An 18998-nucleotide genomic window follows, 5' to 3' on the forward strand; every position below is an offset into this window, starting at 1 on the left:
GCCAGGGGCCAGGGGTATGCCCTACATGTGAGGGGAAGAGATGATGCTGTTGCTGTGGGTTGGTAGGGTGCAGACAGGCAGGCAGAGCAGGGTGAGGTCAAGGTCATACTGTCTGCAGTGTAGAGAAGGCTGAATATAGGCATCCCAACTGGACAGTGGACCCATCTGTCTCTGTGATGTCCCCATAGAAGCTCTCTACCCATTAGATTCAAACTTGCCTCCTCATGCCACTCCTGGGTTCCCGCCTCATGTGAATGGAGATAGTCTCATTCCAGCTGCTTCACATGAAGTTACCTTCCCTCTTCCTTCTGTCTGATATCCGATGAGAACGGAGTCCTTTTGACTTTTCTACGTAAACCTGTAATTGACTGGTGTGGATCCTGCCTGAGTAATCTTCCCCAGACAGACAGTTATTCACTCACACTCTGTAGTCTCTCACAGAGCCTGGCTGGGTGTTGCCCCTCTTCTTTGAGGCTTTTCTGACCTCGACCTACTGACCCAGATCCTCTGACCTTGACCTACTGACCCAGCTCCTCTGAGACGCCAAGTAGGGTCTGGTCCCTGCCCTTCTTGGCTGCACCTTGGGGCTTCTGTGTGCCAGACCCAAGCCACGGCCTCCTACTTCAAGCTCCTCTCAGTTCCTTCTTGCTCTGCAGTCTTCCCACACTCCTCCTCACTGCAGAGAGACTCTCCCCACCCCTGTCCCTTCATTCATTTGTCCTTCAGAGTTAGCCTAACATGGGCTGTGAAGGCTGCTGGCCTTATCCTTAGAAGACTTCTTCATAATGGACTTGGTAAACAGGCTCCATGTGTAGTGCAGGCCTGGCTCCCTAGCACGTCATGAGCCCGGTGGGGATCAGGTCCAATAGACCTGGCTTCCCGGGTCTGCTTTGCCTCTCTCAAGTGGTGGGTGCTGGACTAATTTGCTGAGTGGATTCGTGAAGGCAGAGGGCAGCTCCAAGCTCCTCCTGTCTGTAACACACGGGAAGGCAGCCTTCTGCTCTGCTGTGTTCTGCTCTTGTATCCACACAGGCTAGTGACAGAATTCCCCAAGGCCACCTGACTGTTACACAGAGGAGTTCAAAGTTCCCTTTCCTCTCTTCTTCCGCTTTCTTCTTTAAAGACATAGTATGTGTCACAGCAGGAGAAAACCAGGAACCAGAGTCCATTTCTACCAAGTCTCAGCTTTAATAGAAGCTGGATAATGGAGGAGCTAGAGAAATTACCCAAGGAGCTAAAGGGAACTGCAACCCTATAGGTGGAACAACAATATGAACTAACCAGTACCCAGGAGCTCTTGTCTTCTGCATATGTATCAAAAGATGGCCTAGTCGGTCATCACTGCAAAGAGAGGCCCATTGGACTTGCAAACTTTATATGCCCCAGTACAGGGGAAAGCCAGGGCCAAAAAGGGGCAGTGGGTGGGTAGGGGATTGGGGGGGTGGGTATGGGGGGGCCTTTGGGATAGCATTGAAAATGTAAACGAGGAAAATACCTAATAAAAAAAACACAAAAAAAAACAAAAAAAAGACATATATCAACAAATCTTGAATAATAATCTATTATTGTCGACACTGAAAAGCCTGTCATTCTCCAATCTGATTTTCACCTTTCAGTGCTACACACAGGTTAATACAGTCACTGCATTAAATCACTATAAAAATGTAAAAAAAAAAAAAAAAAGTAGAAGCTGGAGCTTGGCTAGCAGAGGAAATAGGAGGGCCGTCTGCAGAGGTGATGTACTCCCCAGGACCAGGAGTATGCAAACTAAGCCTGAGATATATAGCACTGAGCAGAGATGGATAGCTAGGTGGGTGGATTCCAGAGGTAGGCTGAGGATGCCCAGGAAGGCGTATTCTGACTCTGAGCCCCAGCAGCTTGTACACTGAAGCACACAGTCCTTGCTCAGTGAGTACAGCAAAGAGGCAGAGGAGTTGCTGAGATCTGATTGTCCCCGTGGTTTCCTTTCTGTAGCATGTGCACAGCCACCGAAGTGGAAGTGGGGGTCATGTGGCATCATCTCATGCCAGCTCTCTTCCAGGGTTCACACGGTGAGGAATGGTTAACCCCAGCTGTGTCCAAAATGCCCCTCAAGGCTTTTGAGGAGGAGGAAGCCAGTGGGACTGCCATCGACAGCCTGGATGTCATCTTCACACCCACGGTGGTCCTTGAGCAAGTCAGCAGGAGACCTACAGACATCCAAGCCACTTTCACGCCCACAGTGGTCCTTGAAGAAACCAGCGGGGCCCCTACAGACACCCAGGACGCTCTCACACCCACAGTGGCCCCTGAGCAAATGTTCACTGCTGTAAGTCCCAGCTAGCATCTTCTCTGATATGTGGGGACAGAACGGTCAGCATTCTGAGCCATTAAGGTCCTCTGCAGAGACACACACAACTTCAGCTCTGTTGTGAGAGCTTGGGAGACTCCAACTGGACAGGGAAAAGAGACAGTGTTTAAAAGGGGCCAGGTTGCTGGCTTTTGTCCCAATCTGCTACATCCTAGTTTTGACTACTCATTTTCCTAGAGGTCAATGTCCCGAAGGTGGGAAGGATTTTAAGGAAGTCACTTCTGTGACTGAGCCAAGTGTGAGGATGTTGGTAGGTAACATGTTTTGACATTGAACAGCCACCATAGAAGTGACACCCCCAAGTCATGCAGCCTCGTGGACTGGGGTCACAATGACCCCTCCTGTGAATATCTTTGACAGGAACCCACAGATGGAGGAGACTTGGTGGCGTCTACAGAGGAAGCTGAAGAGGAGGGATCTGGTAGCATGCCCCCCAGTGGGCCCCCACTCCCCACACCCACAGTGACTCCCAAGAGGCAGGTCACCCTGGTAAGTGTCCTGGGGGATTCCACTCGGCTAGCAGATCTTTCGGTGTGGAGAAAGGCTGCCCCAACCTTCTCAGGGTCAGTTCTCATCTTGGTTTGTAAAGACAGTGTTTGAGGGCCTTTGGCCAGACAAGCCAGGGCAGACTGTAGCTTGGGTAGGAAAAGGCCAAGAGTAAAGACTTTGCTTAGGTTTCCAATTGCCTTTGCAATTGCATCAGGATTAGCAGTGTCACAGGGCATAAACACTGAGTTAGGACTGAGCAGGGTCTGTAGAGGCATGGAGCATAAATGGCATGTGGACCTTCGGGGGCTGGGGGTCTGAGGCTGTGGGCTGCCACTCCGACCTTGAGCTGTCCTTTGGTTCTGCAGGCTGGCTTCTGGTCTGGAGTCAGTTCAGAAGATGTTCAGATCCATCCCTGCACACCCTTATGGTGGCCTGATAGGGATTGTCACTGACTCAGAGACTCGGGCAACTCAGAGTCAGGCTTGTGTGAATCCGGGCGAACTGCTCTTCAGGGGGGAGACAGTTTTCAATGAGAACCTCCTGCTGGTGACACACCTCAGTGTGACACTCTGAAAGCCGCCCCTCAAGGTCCAGTCATGTGACCCCTTCAGCTGCAGTGCTCTGGTGGCCTGTGCTCGGGGACTGCAGAGGTCAGGAGAGCTCTCTGAGAATACTGAATGGCCCTTGCCCAAGAGCGTCTCCCAGTGACTAGCTGGTTACCATTTGCCTTCCTTTCTCAGTGGTTAGAGTTGCCCTCACCAATCAACTGATTTGGGACCTTTGGGTTGTTTGTTTGGTTTGGTTTTATTTTAGTCAGAATATCATCTGTCTAACAAAATTAACAGTAGCCTCTTTATGTTCTCTAATACTTAGGTTGAGTTTTTAATGTCCCTTGTCAGTTTAGTTTGACTCTGAATCCTCTTCATTGTGCACATTATGTTGATACTGTATAAACTGAGGGCATAATTTTTCCATGGTATAGTTAAGGTGTGTGTGTGTAACACACACACACACACACACTCATATGTAATCTATATATATTACATGCTACTAATCCCTCCTAAGACACCAAGTTTTCCAGGAGGGGATATATATATGAAATATATATATATATATATGCATATATATATATATATATATATATATGAATGAGATGAGAGAGACAGAGACAGTCAGAGAGACAGAGAGAGAGAGGGAGAAAGAGAGCAGTAGCCACATGCATTTGGAAGAGTGATGCGTTTGGAAGAGTCCAGAGCAGAGAAATAAAGAAAGAAGTAGACTGTGTATATATAGCCAGCAGATTGGACCTAGGCAGGACTGTCTGTGAGACAGGAGAAAAGAACAGGAAATAGAAAATCGAGAAAACAGAGGGGAGAGAGGGAGAGAAGGGGGGAGAGAGAAGACATTGAGGCTAGCAAGGTTATAAGTGAAGGAGTAGAATTGGGGAGGGGGAAGCTCATGAGCTGGAGAGAATTTGTGGTAGAGGAGAAGGTGAGAAGGAAGTTTGAAATGAGTGTCAGGTACTTGCGCTACTGAGGAGCCATGAGGCCAGCGTGCACTTTGATATGCTAACAAGCACCATAGCTGTAGGTGCCTTCTGTCCAAGGTAAAGGAAATGGTTCCTTTAGTTAGAGGGGAACCAGCTTCACAAGTTCCTTGAGGATGCTGGCTTTTATCTAACCGCCAGAAATTCTCCTACTTAGACAGAGCCTATTTCTGGGTATTTGAGCTGCCTTTTGGAGTTTGAGGAATTGGAGTCTCCTTTGGATCTAATAGATTCATCTTTCAGGGGTCTTTTCATCTCTGTCTCCCACCTTCTTTTTTCTGTTTGCCATTGATTTGGGGGGGGGTGGAGAAACTGGGCCAACCACCCTTGTATCCTTGAGTTTTCTGTTCTGAGAAGTTGGGCTGTTGGGGCCAGTCATACTGGTGGGTTGAGGGTAGGGGTGAGTGGGTGGAGCTTACTGCTTCTGGGAAACTCTGTCCACATATATTAATGACCACAAAACTGCATATTAACAGCCCGAAATTAACCACCACACAATTGCAACCGGGAATTTGGGTTCAAGCATCTTCCTCAATGGAGACAGCCTGATATGTAACAAAGGATTTTTCCCTAGAATGTTAACCTCAATATCTGTCCATAATAGAGGAAACTTGGGACTAATTTAATTAACTAGCCAAAGGAGACTAATTGAATTAAAGTCTATTCAAATCATGGGAACATTAGACATAATTAAAATTATTCTCATTTGTACCCAGTGTTGGAGAACATGCTTAAGGTGCCATGCTAAGTGAAAGAAGATGGCTATAAACTCGAGTGTGCTGTGTGGTCTTAACTGTTTGGAAATACGTACTCTGGAAGGGAACGCTCTCCTTAAATGTTGGCAGTGTTGCTTCAGACTGGTGGGACTGTGGCAGTGTGGTTAGGTTCTTCGTGTGTTTGTTGTTTTTTTGCTGCAGAACTGTCTAAGTTTTTGCAGTAGATTTTTCTTCCACTGGTGTTTGTCTAGTTTTGTAGTGTTGGGGGTTGAATCTAAATCCTTGTACACGCTAGGCCAGCTTCCTACCATGGAGTGACATTCCTAGCCTTTATGACAGAATTTTTAAAGTAATGTTTTAATTGATTTATTTATCTGGCGAGGGTGGCAGCCATATGTACATGAGTGGAAGCCAAAATAGGGCACCAGCTGTCCTCTATCAGACTTTAGCTATTCTCTTGAGGCAAGGTTTCTCTCTGAACCTAAGCCCCCTGCCCCCTTTTCTCAACTAGTCTTGAAGCCAACAAGCTGCGTCAACCCTTCTGTCTCGCCACACTCCTACAAAACAAAAGCAAACAAACAAACAAGCAAGCAAACAAACAAACACTACAGTCATGAGCATGCGAAGGATGCCCAGATTGTTAGCGAGTGCTGGGATCCAAGCTCTCATCCCTGAGATTGTGTAGCAACCAGTTTTATCCGCTGAGACATCTCTCTAACCCTAGATTCTTTGGTAAATCTCTAAGAAGAGAATGAGAGGAAGGAGGTATAAGAGAAGCAGGGAGGGAGAGGAGGAGTGTGGAGAGGGGAAAGAGAAGAAGGAGACACAGGAGGAAGACAATTAGGAAGAGATGGGGTAGGCGAATGAGCAACTGAGCAAAACACAGCACCCTGGCACGCAAGTCGTAAAGGCGGATCATTGCTGAGTGCTTGTCAGGCACCTGCTAGGTGCCCCGGCTTCTGTGTGGAAAGCTTAAGCTCAGCCAAGAGACACCTGCCCTGCCCTGGGACAGTCTCAGAGTCATTTTGAATCACGGAAGCCATGAGGTTCAGGGAGTACAAGACGAGCCTGACTCTGCTGCTCACCTGCAACCAAGTTCTTCACGTCTCTTTGCTTCATGCCGCTCGCAAAGGTCAAGGACCACTGCACGGTTGGGTCCTACCATGACTTGTGAGATTCAGTGAGTTCATGGATAGAGAGTTTGCTGAGCACATCATAACTGCTCAATAGATGAGCTACATGCAATTATGTATCCCATGAAGCTCAGGGAGGGCTATGCTCACATAGTTTCTGGAAAAAGGGATGGAGAGAGAGCATGGTTGTGATTTGAGTATTTGTGCTGTCTACAGCAAGCCACCATTATCAGACATGACCCAGATACTAGTCAGCAAAGCTCACCCATTTTAAAATTAAATCCTTCCATTGGCTGAGTCCTTTGACCTCTAAGGGCCCTGGCTTTCCCTATGGAAAGTCCTGAATCACATGCTTTGTCCCTGGCTTTCCCCTTGAGAGGGGGTTGAAGAAGACGAAGACACAGGGCCTGGGTTTGCCTCTCGGCAGATGGAGGATCTTAGTAGATATGTAGTCTGGGGTGATGGGGGTTACCTGTGGCTCAGCTGCCAGGATGAAGGGGTGCTTAGACAAATGCTGCCCGAGGTCCAGGTAACGGGTTGTCTTCTGGAAGAACTGCTAGGGCAAGCTATTCCAACATCACTGTGACCCAACTGTGATTCCTCGGGACTCCTGCTCTGGCCCCTCTCCATCTCTGCCCTGGGCCTCTGTTTTCATCTTTCTTGGAGAACAGTCTCTAGGGCAGCCAGTGGTCCGTGGGTGAGGTGTCCTCCTTGGTCCATCTCTGCCACTTCAGGGAACTTCCGAGGCAGGGTTCAAAGGGGATTCGGGGAGCCCTAAGAAGAAGCCTCCTGACACCCACACTGGGGGGTCAATGTCCCTCTGCACTGTCCTTTTGTTCGGCTGAACCATTCTTTCATCTTATTTGTCAGGACAGCCATTTCTCTGCAGGCTTTCTGACAGCTGAGAGCTCCTCCTCCCCTCCCTCCCTCCTTCTCCCTTCCTGTCTTCCTCCCCCTCTCTTTCTCCTCCTCACATGGACACTTGTGGCATCCACAGACATTTCCTTAACACCGTTATTCCAGGCTATGGACTAGAGGGGCTCTCTGGAGAAGTCCATGGTTTAAGGATGGGAGGAGTCAAGACCTAGAGAGGCTTTCCGGCCGTGGTAGAATGAGCAGTTCACTGGTTCCAGATGCCAAACCTCTGGCAGGGCCCAAACAAGGGCTGCAGGAATCCTCAGGCAACACCCGGGTTTGTGCAATGTGTCTGCATGTGCAGCTTATCCTACGTGCCCCTTCCAGTGGGATGCGGGAACAAAGGGCCAATGAGCCCCGAGAACCAGCAGGTGTTGGTTGTAGGGGGCAGGGTGACAGGGTATGCCTTGGGCCATCCTTATAAAAGGAAATGCCTTCCTTCAGTTTGTGTTTAAAGATTAAAGGTGGACAGTTTCTACAGAGAGGAAGGGAGCAGTGAGATATGTGTCATTGATCCCGTGGGTCTCTTTAGGATGATGCTGTGGAGGAGGGGCATTCCCTGGACCTCCAGACTCGATGGCTCCTTCAGTCAGACCTCAGGCTTCCACTGTTCTGGAGGCCTGTATAGGGTTCAGTTCCATATTTCATTCATATCATTATATTTTCTGGGCCCCCAATGGAGCAAGAGGGGTACCCCAATTAGTCCCTGGCTCAAGACATGGTTCTTTCTCTGGGCTTACTATCTCTAGGATTGACACCCCAGAAACAAACCATGAATGCCTTCAATGGGTCCCTCTCTGCTTCCCATTTGGCCTCCCAAGTTCCCCAAGCCTAGCTGTGAGGTACTCCCTCCTCTGTCAGATGAAAGCATCAACCTTCAGTGGGGCTTCTTACCTCTAGTGCTACTACCTCTGCCTTGTTTACTGTTCTATTGCTGTAAGGAGGCACCATGACCAATGCAACTTATAAAAAAAGACATCTAATTGGCTGCTTGCTTACAGTTTCAGAGGGCTAGTCTCTTATCATTAAAGGAGCACGGTGGCAGGCATGCAAGCAGGTGCTGGAGAGAAAATGAGAGCTTACATCTATCTGACCCTCAAATTACAGGCCAAGAGAGACTGAGACTGGGCCTGGTGTGGGCTTCTGAAACCTCAAAGCCCACACCAGTGACATGCCTTTTCCAACAAGGCCACACCTCCTAATCCCTCCCAAATGTTTTCACTATTTGGGGACCGAGTATGCAAACATAGGAGCCTATGGAGGCCATTCTCATTTAAACCATCGCAACTCCCTTCTGATGGCCACAGGACAGTGAGTCCTGCCCCTGTGTCTAACCTACAACCCTGATCCTCCTCGGACCTTAGTGAGGTCTTGGCATAGATACATTTGACAATCAATAAAGCTATACCCAAGTCCTTACCTGCAGAATGCTTTCACACTGGAAGATACCTAGGAGCTAAGTCTGGAGATACAACAGAAGGGCTTGAAAGGAAGCTGAGTCCAGGCCACCTCTAGGCTGTACCCCAGGGAGGCTGAGGCAGGACTCAGCTGGAAAGGGGAGTATGGCCAGAAGAGAAGTTGGCCATAGACATTTTAAGGCTATAGAATATGAACACTTGAGGTGGCATAACTGTCTACAGAGACTGGAGGTTGAATCTGCATGTGGGGATTTCTTTTTCTTCAGGTAGGAGTGGAAGCCGAGGGGTCAGGCCCTGTTGGGGGCTTGGATGAGGGCTCAGGCTCTGGAGACATCGTGGGCAATGAGGATCTGCTGAGAGTGAGTATTAAGGATTTGGAGGGCTGATGTTGGGGAACTGGGAGAGAAGATCGTGGGTCAGGCAACAGTGACTGTAGATTGGCCCCTTGGGAACTATTGACTCTTGTGTGTGGCAGTTATCACACACTCCCCTTTACATCATACATGTTTGATATTTACACTGCATTTTCAATACGCATGAGCCTGGATTTGTGTTGAGAATCCCCTTCGCCACCTTCCTCCTTCCCTGGAATCAGTTCCTTTCTCCCTCATAGCAGGTTTGTTCACTGACCTTCACCTCTACCCATGTCTCCCGCCCACCCCTTATTTATGAAAGAATTACCTTGGTTTCTTCTATGTTTGGATCACAGCTCACACTCAGCTTCTAGTGTAAAATCCTGCATAGCCCCCCAGTCTGCTCTTGGCCCATTCTTGGTGCCTATGGCACATCTGGCCTGCCCAAGGCTGGGCTCTGCTAGTCCTCTTTAAATTGCTCACAGGGAAGTGTGGCTGGTTCTAGATGCAGCTGTTGCCCCATCCTTGGCCCCAACCCTCTCTCCAGCCCTTCCTCTGAGCCCTGTGCTACCCCAGCGTGAAGCTCGACTTAGCTGCCCTCTGACCATTACTCATGCCCAGGGCTGGGAAGGTTCTGGGCTCTGTGAATGGGTGGTGTGAAAGCCCAGTAGATCTACCAAGAACATTCTCGGCTGGTAAGATCTGACAGCCCAGCAGGAGGCTAAGGAAACAATCCCCTTTAGTAAGCATTTCAAGATTTGGCCTCATCTTGAAGGCTGTTTGGCTGACCTTATAGTCAATTAGAAAGCTGAATTAGCCAAGGCTCCTCTGGGACTCTAGATAATTGGCTCTTTATCGTATGCACCATTTGGGAGAAAGCATGGTGTGATCTGCTTGGAAAGCTGTACATTCAAATGTCAGCTCCCTGCTTTCCAACTGCGTGGGTGTGAGCCCTTGAGCCTAGTGTCTCCTCGAGCCTCAGTTTCTCCCTGTGCAAGGAACCCCAATCCTTCTTTATGGCTTGTTTCGAAGATTGGAAAGAAGGTTAAATACATGCTTGGTATTCAGCCTCTCTCATTGATTCTAATAAACTGTCTTTCAGGGTCCGCCGGGTCCTCCAGGCCCACCGGGATCACCTGGGATCCCAGGGAAACCAGGAACTGATGTTTTCATGGGACCCCCGGGGTCTCCTGGGGAGGATGGAGCTCCTGGTGAGCCAGGACCCCAGGTGAGCAACTGCAGCCTTCTCCCTCACCCTATGATCATGGAGGTTTCAATGGGGCTCCTTTTCACACACAGATCCCAGACCCAGCACTACCCAAGGCTGGAAACCAAAACCTTCCCCATCTGAACCATTGCTGAGACTCTAGGGAAGGACAGCCAAGAACGTTCTGTATGCACCAGTTTCCTTATTTGTGTGTGTGTGCGCGCGTGTGCGTGTGTGCATGTGTGCATGTGTGTGCTCGCACACACACGTGCTGGTTGGGGTTGAAGGCTCATGCAGGTTTTGGAATTGACCACAGCATACCACAGTTAGGCCTGGTATGGGAAAGCCTTGCGTAATCTATTCCTACTCTGCTCCTGATGTCCTTCAAGAACAGAGCTCTGAGCAGGTAACCTAGAGAGAGCAGAGTGGGCTTGTCTTGGGGCACAAGCTGCAAGCCAACTGGCCTTGAGTTCCCCACGCTTCTCTCCTCCTCGTAGGGTTTTGTGTGGTTTTTAGCAGAGATTCTGTGAACTAATTGTCACTGATATTCCCCAGGGCCCCGAGGGACAGCCTGGACTTGATGGAGCCTCTGGCCAGCAAGGAATGAAAGGAGAGAAGGTAGGGGACAATGTGAGGTTCCCACCCAGGATGCCAGCCTGGCCACTCTCTCACCATAACCTGAGCTTGTCCCCTGTGGTATTCTCTTTCTTCACCTCTCTGGGATGTTCCCACCATTGGGCTCACAGTCCCCTTACCTGTTTCTCCTTCCCACTCCTGTGTGCCATAGCATCACTGAACAGTAGTGACACCATCTACCTCGTGCCCTACCTATGACCTTGCTGTGTATCCTGACCAGACATCCTTCTCTTCCTGCCCACCCTGTAGCATTAGGACCTTCCCTGATGTCCTCTCCTCCTACAGTCATCCTCTGACTGTGCCTGTCCACCTTCAGGTAGCAGAAACTCACCGACTCCTGAGAAAATATCTATGGCACCCTGTTGGGCAAAGCCCTAATGCATGTCGTGGTTGGCACCAGCTGTTTCTGTAGCATGTGACTACTGCTCACTGCTACAGCTCTGAACAACAAGCCAGTTGCTGTATGGTCCTCTCTAGAAGGTTCTAAGCCGCCACATGTGGTATCTGCCTTGTCAGAAATGCCACTTCTTTTTGTCATTAATACCTATTTCAGATACAGTGACCCTTCTTTATCCTAATGGTTATGTTATAAGACCCTTCCCCACACATTTATATTGTTAAACAATAAATTGTTCCTTGCACACACACACACACACACACACACACATACCTATTTAGTATCTAACTTAAGCACAGTAAAAGATTAACTGCAATATCTCATGATACAATAAACCAGTCATAACAATATACCATAGTAAAATCACTGGTATCACTACTGTCTACTTTAGAGCTATCATTAGGTAAAACAAGGGCTAATGAAAGGGTGAATGACGGTCTGCTGATGACAGCTAAGATACTGATGAGTTGGTAGTATATAGAACATGGATATGCTGGACCAAGAGATTGCTTATATCCTAGGTAGGATGGAGCAGGAAGCTGTAAGATTTCATTGTTCTGTCGAGAACAGTGTGAACTCTAAAACTTGTGAATTGCTTATTTCTGGAACTTTCCATTTAATAATTTCAGCCTCTGGCTAACAGAAAAGCTGCAACCAAACACAGTGGGACTTGGATAAGGTGAGGGGGTACTGAATGTCCTTCTCTTCACTCTTTTGGGGTCAGTGTTTTGTTTGGGATTTGTTACGATGAGGTCATGTTACCTCGGCTGGATTAGCCTCCACCCACTGTCTAGTGCTAGAATTATAAATGTGTTCCATCATGCCTGACTTCTCTCAACATTTCCAGTTCCTTCTTCCTCTTTCTGAGAGTACAGGGAGAACCTTCTTAGCAATGACACAGAAGTTGCTAGCATTCCTGTGTACCCTTATCCTGCCTTAGAGCCGAAATATCCTTCCAACCCAGCACAGCCTCTATTAGTCTTTTATGAGTAAGTGGAATATTCTTCAAACAGCATCTTAAGCTAGCATTTCTCCTTAGCCTGCTTTCAGTCTTCTGAAGCCGCCTACTACCCATGCCTGTGCTCTTGGGGAAGGGCAGGTCATGCCCCTATAGCCTTACCAGACATAATGAAGACATGCCTCTTTATACAAAGAGAGATAATAAATAAAAACGAGACACCTTGCACTAGCGATATGTTAATGAAGGTTCAACAAACCCACTGTCTAGGAGGTAGGGGCCCTGTACCTCACCCCCATGAACATGTGTGAAGTGTTTCCTGCCGGGGCACCATGGCCACTGAATCCAATCCCAGTTTCCGTCCATCGGCCTTGAGTGTGCTTAACTGAAAGGGTAACCTGATTTTTGTTGCAAATGAATTTTTCTCAGAAAAAGAAACAACGGTGCAACCTTAGGGAAGTCATTTCATACAAAACAACAGCTTCATAAGAAATCTAGGTCTGCGGGAAGCCCCACCAACCTACACTTACCTTGTCTGCTCCTACAAAGCAGCGGCTAAGCCTCCCACACTGTCTGTGCTTGCAGACACCCTGGGCTGCATACTGACGCCCCTGTTGGCTACAGCTGGCTCAGCTGCACAGCAAGGAGGAAGAGCCACCCTGCCCTAGATAGCTGCTGCAGATCTATTTTGCTGGTTCATTCCTGGCATTTGCTAAGAGATCCACTGGTTGTCCTGGGGGCATGGGATGCTTTGGGGTTAAGCAAAGGCAGACTCTAGAAGGACTTGGACATTTGCATTTGGAGAGTTGACGGGAAAACAAACAGTCTGGCATACAGTCACATATATGACTTCATTTGGGAAGGAAACGAGTGTCTCAGGGTCCTCATGAGACATCAGCTGTGGTGATCCATTTGACTCCCAACTCCTGTCACAGTATCTTCTTTTGGCTCACAAATCCTTATTGACAAGGTCTAGCCAGGACCTCCCATGACTGGATAAACCGAGTTATAAGAAGTCTTTTCTCATGCTATCAATCTGGGCTATAAGCCCAGGTAATTACGCAAAATGGAGGACAGTCCCATGCCTCCCAGGCTGGCCTCCAGCTCCATAAGAGCTGAGGACAACCTTGAACTCTAATCCTCCTGCCTCTCCCTCCCAGTGCTGTGCACTGTCATGCCCAGCTCAAAGTGAGTTGCTTTCCCACCATGCAGAATGAGTAAGACTCTATTTATTTGCCTGGGAAATGTAATACTCATATATAAAACCAGTATTACCAAACATGAACCTGTCATCAAAGTGTAGATGGTCATTAAGAGTCTATCTAGTAGATTTTTTATGATGCTCAGCATAAACAGAGGTACCTTTTATCTTCCCCATGCTAAGCTGAACAGCTAACCATGACACCTTTATCCCAGGAAGGAAGAAGTGAGAATGGCCTATTTTCCCAGCTGCAGAGCAGACCTGGGAGGGCAGTTGAGGATCCTTCTAGAAAGCAGGATACTCGGATGTTATTCCTTTTGCATTGACGCTTCTGCCTACAGTTCTACCAGGACTGAGGCATGAAGTCTTCAGGGTTCAGGGTATTCATGGTACCCATCTGTCGTAGAAGGTTCTGAGACACCCACGCAGGAAAGAGTCTATACTCTGAAATTTTCTTAACTACTCAGAATTTCTGGGGAAACTTGAGCACCCAAGAGCTGTCTTTGAGTCATCTCACTGGGCTGGAAATGTCGACGTAGACTCAGCTTCTGTCTTTTCTTGTCAGTTAGAGGAGAAATTTGATGATGTCGTCACAAATATCTCTTAGATATCCCAATCTGCTTTGGAGCTTGGCTCGTGTGATAGCATCAGGGCACCTTTGAAGACTCTGAGGTAGAACTGCTTTTGCCTAGAATCCATAAACCAGCTGTGTTTGAAGTCCAACACACCACAGTATTGGCTTCTTGGCTTCTCTCTATTATCATCAGTTGGTTTTGGCATATTTGTGTGGAGGGTTTCCATAAAACCAAAGAGACTGTAGTCTGTAGAGGATCATTACTACGAAGCCCACTCACAAACCCTGCAGACTACCCTACAAGGAACTCCAGCAGGAAAAAAACGTCGTGTATCTGGGCCTTTCATGTCTCCTTTATATTGACATCTTGTGATACCCTTGATAATTCAGTTCACCACAATGAGCCAAATTTTCTACTGAGTTCTGTTAGCCTTCATGATGCTCTGACTAAATACCTGAGAAATGGTAGAAGGATTTGCTTTGGCTTTTGGTTCAGAGATTTCAGCTCATCGTGGTGGGAGCCCACAGTGAGTCAGGGTCAGGGCTCAGAGGCTCCGGGCATCACAGTAAGAGTCAGTGGTGGGGCAGTACAGAAGAGCTCGTGTTAGCCAGAAACAGAGTGCATGCCTGAGCTAGCAGCTCTCCTTTTCCCAACTGTAGTCCATCTGGACCCCTAGTCTATGGGTCATGCCACTCAGATTCAGGCTCATGGCCTCCCTCTTTATTTAATCCACACCACAGGCATGCCCAGAAGTGTGATTTACTGATCTTGACATTCTCAGGCCCATCAAGCTAGTAGTTAAAATTTATCATCACAGATTCTAAGCTACAGGACAGGCATGGTAGCTCACACCTTTAGTCCTGGTGCTACAGAGCCAGAAGCAGGAGGATCCCTAAAAGTGTGAGGGTACCCTGGTCTGTTTGCATAGTAAGTTCTAGGCCAGCCAGGGTTACATAACTGAGACCTTGTCTCAAAGTGTTAAAAAAAAAAAAACTTTAAAAAAAAGTGAAGTACGATCTTATGACACACAGCACTGTTGTGAGTCAGTCAGCTGTAGAGTTGATCTCTCCATAGCTTCCTACCTACAACCACATATCTCTACTAGTTGGAATTTCCAAGAAAGTGCTGGACTCAATGCACACAAGTTCTTCTGGCTAAGGAGTGGTGTCTGCTATTGTTTCATTTCGGAAGTTCAGCAGATTTCCTGAGCTATTTCTCACAGTTCTCAATTTTTACCCTATTCATTCAGGAAAGCTCCAGTAAGGTAGACCCTTCTATCCCCTGGCTAATCTGCTCATGTTCCAATCTGATGGCCACCATGCCTGCGAGGCAGTGGACTGGACCTAAGCCCTACCTTTTTCAAGCTGAGTAAAATAACGAGAGAGAGAGAGAGGGGGGGGAGGGAGAGAGAGAGAGAGAGAGGGAGAGAGAAACAGAGAGAGACAGAGAGAGACAGAGAGAGACAGAGAGACAGAGAGACAGAGACAGAGACAGAGACACACAGAGACAGACAGACAGACAGACAGAGACAGACAGACAGAGACAGACAGAGACAGACCAGAGTGTAAGGTAGTTTCTAGAACTTCCTCTCAATCTGCTACAAGATATACTTGGCTTAAATGAACTTGGGAAAGCTATTGGAAATAATGCAGTTTCCCCTTTCATGATATAGTTCTTTTTAACGGGATCAATCGCAAGTGCAGCTGAACCTTACCAGAGTTGGGGCAACCTTAGGTATGGTTCACAAGAGCCCCGCTGGTGGTTGTGTGTCTGGGAATAGATAGTTTTCTTAAGGAGGTACTGAAGCAGACAGTGTGCACCATGTAAGTGCTCGGCCCAAAGGGAAGAGAAATAAGAAACTGCAGCTAAATAGGGACTCAGTAACTTGAGACACATTTCTGCCCCAGGTCACACACATTTGCTCAGTGTGCCCCTGTTGGCCATTGGTGAAAGTGAGGGTGGGGGTGGGGTGAGAATGGGGATGGGATGGGGGTAGGGATATGGGGGTGGGTGGGTGCTGTCTTTGATCATGACTCTGCTTAGTGTTCCATTTCCTTGTGTCTCCAAACAGCCAGGACATCTCTGATGGCTTCTGGGCTAGGGGGCATTTGAGCTTCTGCAGGACATCCTTAGGGCCAGCTACAGAGGGTTCTGACTGTGACCATTGGGTACACTCCAGCATCCTCTCCCTGCCCTGGGAGTGAGGTGCCACCTCCAACAGACTCAACACTTTTCCTGCTCAAATCCTTAGCCCAAGGACTGAGCAGGGTCTCCCAACCAAAGAGCCGTTACTGCGATGTGGGGCCTTTCCTCTATGTCCCTATACTAGGCACCTGTCTTCCTTCAGCACTGTTGGAAAGAGAGCCCACACCCATGGAATCCTGAGCCTCACCGCAGGAGCCTGAGGAAGGTTATCAACAGGCCCCTGAGCAGAGAGCACTGGACAGAGAAGCCTGGTGCCTGCCTGTGGGTCTCTGGGTGGCTTGTCTGTGTGCTGGGCTACCCAGCGATGCTCTCACCTTTGCCATTTACCTGAAGAAAGTCCTGTAGGCTCATTCTCAGTAAACATTCCCAGAGCCAGCTGGAAGGAACCTGAAAAAGTATTCAATTCCTGGCTTCTTCCTTATGCCTTTCTTGGCAGAGCCATGAGACAAGGAAGTGTGTCAGGCTCTGATGGGAGGTCAGAGAAGCTCTGCTTTAGGCAGTCTTTGAGTGAATTTGTAGTTATAAAAGTAGGCAAGGTGGACACACCTTTCATTGCTTTCTATGTCTCATGCTTCCTCCTCCAATATTCTTGAAGGATGATATATGCTGTCTTCAGAGCAGGTCTGTGCACAGCAAACTTTCCAGATTTTGGCTGTTTAAAATCTTCTGTTAGCCTAGTGGTGCTAGCACTTAGGATGCAGAGGGAGGTGATCTCTATGTGTCTGATGCCAGCATGGTCTATCTAGATAGTGAATTCCACACCACACATAATGCCATCCTGGCTTATTTGGTTGCGTGTACAATTTTAGGTTTGAAACCATTTGCCCCAGAGCTTTGAAGGTAAGCATTCCGTTATGGAGGATGAGCTCAGATTTCACTCCCAGTCCCAGCCTACCTAAAGCCACCGCCTCTTCCCTTGGCAGGTTTTAGGAGTCACTTCCCTTTGCTTGGTGTGCTGAAATCCCTTGGTGCATCGTCTCTGGATGTGGATTCTTTAAAGCATGTATTCTCCTACTTGGTGCTAAAGAGCCTTGGGGTGGAGTGGCGTTTAATCTGGGGGCCTCTGGGTTGTGAAGCTTCTGTGATTTGTTTTTCCAGAAATGTTCAACGTAGACCTCAGCCTTCTGCTAAGGTCAAGTGCAGGAATGTCAAGTTACTGTCTGCTTGCGTGCTGCTTCCTCCATTCTCTTTATTCTTTATTCTGTTTGGTCAGTAATTGGAATTCCCGATTATCCTCCTAGCTCTATTTGGGCATTCTTCCTATGCATTTTATTCATTTGTGCTGGTTTTCAAAGCAGTTCTGCATCCTGTTCTTTGGTCTTTTCTGCTGTATTTCTCTCCAGGATGTTTCTCTTTCTCTTAGTCCTATAGAGTTCTTCATTTCAACCATCATAAGTTTTTATGTCTGTGGCCCCCACTGTTCTCACCTCATAACAGTTCGTTCTTGTTTTGTGATTTTTGTCTCGTCTTCCCTCTTCTCCCGGAAAGCATCAGCGTTCGTAGCATTCTTGTTGCGTGGTGTTCTTTGTGTTGTTCCTGACTTTGTCTCCTCCCCAGTGTTGCCTTTCCTCAGATCCGGGATTCTTTCTGCGTGTTGGCTAACAAAACTGGCATCTCATGTAGTGCCTAGGCCTCCGTTGGCATTAGACCATTAAGGAAGTAGGCACGGGCTACTTCTGAGGCATACAACTTTCTCGGTGGGGATGGAAACACCAGAATGTCCATCTCACAGGACACCTCAGAAACTGATCTCATTTTGGGTGCCCAGGGATCTTCCAGTTCCAGAGCACTGCCCTCCCTTTGCTCCTGAACATAACTCTTACTGTTCTTATGGTGTTAAGGCACCCCCAGGTGCTCCTTGACACGAGTATGCAAGAAGGTGAGGGGAACTGGGGAAGGCTGACGGCTGTCCTGAAGTAGAAACTCATCCTGTCTCCCTGTCAGAGGATCCTGGGGGCATCCCTACTTCTTGTTTCCTTCAGGGTTACCCCTGGTTCTTCTCCCCACCCACCCTATGCACACTCTTGCTTTCTCCACCACCATGCAGGGCATTTCAGTCTCTGTGGTTCCTCTCTGGATGAAGCCTTCTTAGTTTCCTGTCTGTTTCACTTTGGCATTTCAGGCCAGGGGATTTCTGTCTTACTTGAGGACAGTAATATAGACTCACCACCTATCTATCCTACGGGTGACGGAGGCTACTGCTATGCATGGGAGTTAGCCCAGGAAAAGGATAAGGGAAGATACAGTCTTTCGTGGCTGGCACGTCATAGTCTGAGTCATAGCTTCTGTGTGGCCGTGTGATAGCTGGGCTATCTCCTGCCGGAGAACAGCCTTTGATAGGTTCACAGCTTCAGGGTTTGAGGTCCAGTTGCCTAGCTCCATTGTTTGGTCTGGGCCATGTTTGAGACAGAATCAGGGCAGCAAGATGACATGACAGAGCACAGCTTCAAGCTTTCTTGGCAGTTGAGGGCAAGGTGGTGGTGTGGATGCAGAGCTGATTGGCTCCCTGTTTCTTCTAACTTGGCCCATGGACCCCCCCCCCAGCCTATGGGATGGTGCTACCCATATTTGTGGCACGTCTTCCCCCCCCTTATTTGATGCTCTCTGGAGACTCCCTTAGAGACACACCCAGAAGTGTGCATTACAAATCCTCAAGGCACTTCTCATCCCAACCAAGTTGATAATCAAAATTAACCACTACCCCTTCCCTTGTTTAAAGTTGTAAGCACCCCTTACCTCTATCATGACAGGAGGCAGGGTAGGGGGCAGCTGCCTTGGTGTGAGTCTCCAAGAGACTGCTTTGATCTCTCCAGCTTCATGCCAACTGCCTTAGTTTAATCTCAAGGAGGAGGGCTTGGTTAATTATTGAAGAATGGGTTTCTCTAGGTTTAGGCCTGAC

At 48.2% G+C, this 18998-nt stretch overlaps 1 protein-coding gene and 1 long non-coding RNA gene across 4 annotated transcripts in view; one reads left to right on the top strand and one right to left on the bottom strand.

The window, feature by feature from the left end:
• The window catches only part of Col15a1 (collagen, type XV, alpha 1), a 105513-nt gene that overhangs the window by 52575 nt on the left and 33940 nt on the right, over positions 1-18998 (top strand). For all 3 annotated transcript variants that reach the window (XR_001784085.2, NM_009928.3, XM_006537601.2), the window contains 5 exons: positions 2042-2308; positions 2711-2839; positions 8834-8926; positions 10023-10148; positions 10683-10745. Coding sequence is in view for 2 of the 3 variants with exons in the window: in NM_009928.3 (NP_034058.2) it covers positions 2042-2308; positions 2711-2839; positions 8834-8926; positions 10023-10148; positions 10683-10745 (678 nt within the window). In the remaining variant the exon portion in view is untranslated. The remainder of the gene's footprint in view (positions 1-2041; positions 2309-2710; positions 2840-8833; positions 8927-10022; positions 10149-10682; positions 10746-18998) is intronic.
• Gm52734 lies at positions 1534-18920 on the bottom strand. Its single transcript, XR_003955399.1, has 2 exons — positions 18836-18920; positions 1534-2432 (listed from the first exon to the last, which is right to left on the bottom strand). It is a non-coding gene; the product is annotated as a predicted gene, 52734 (long non-coding RNA).

The sequence above is a fragment of the Mus musculus genome, chromosome 4 (genome assembly GCF_000001635.26).
Source record: "Mus musculus strain C57BL/6J chromosome 4, GRCm38.p6 C57BL/6J".
NCBI lineage: Eukaryota > Metazoa > Chordata > Mammalia > Rodentia > Muridae > Mus > Mus musculus.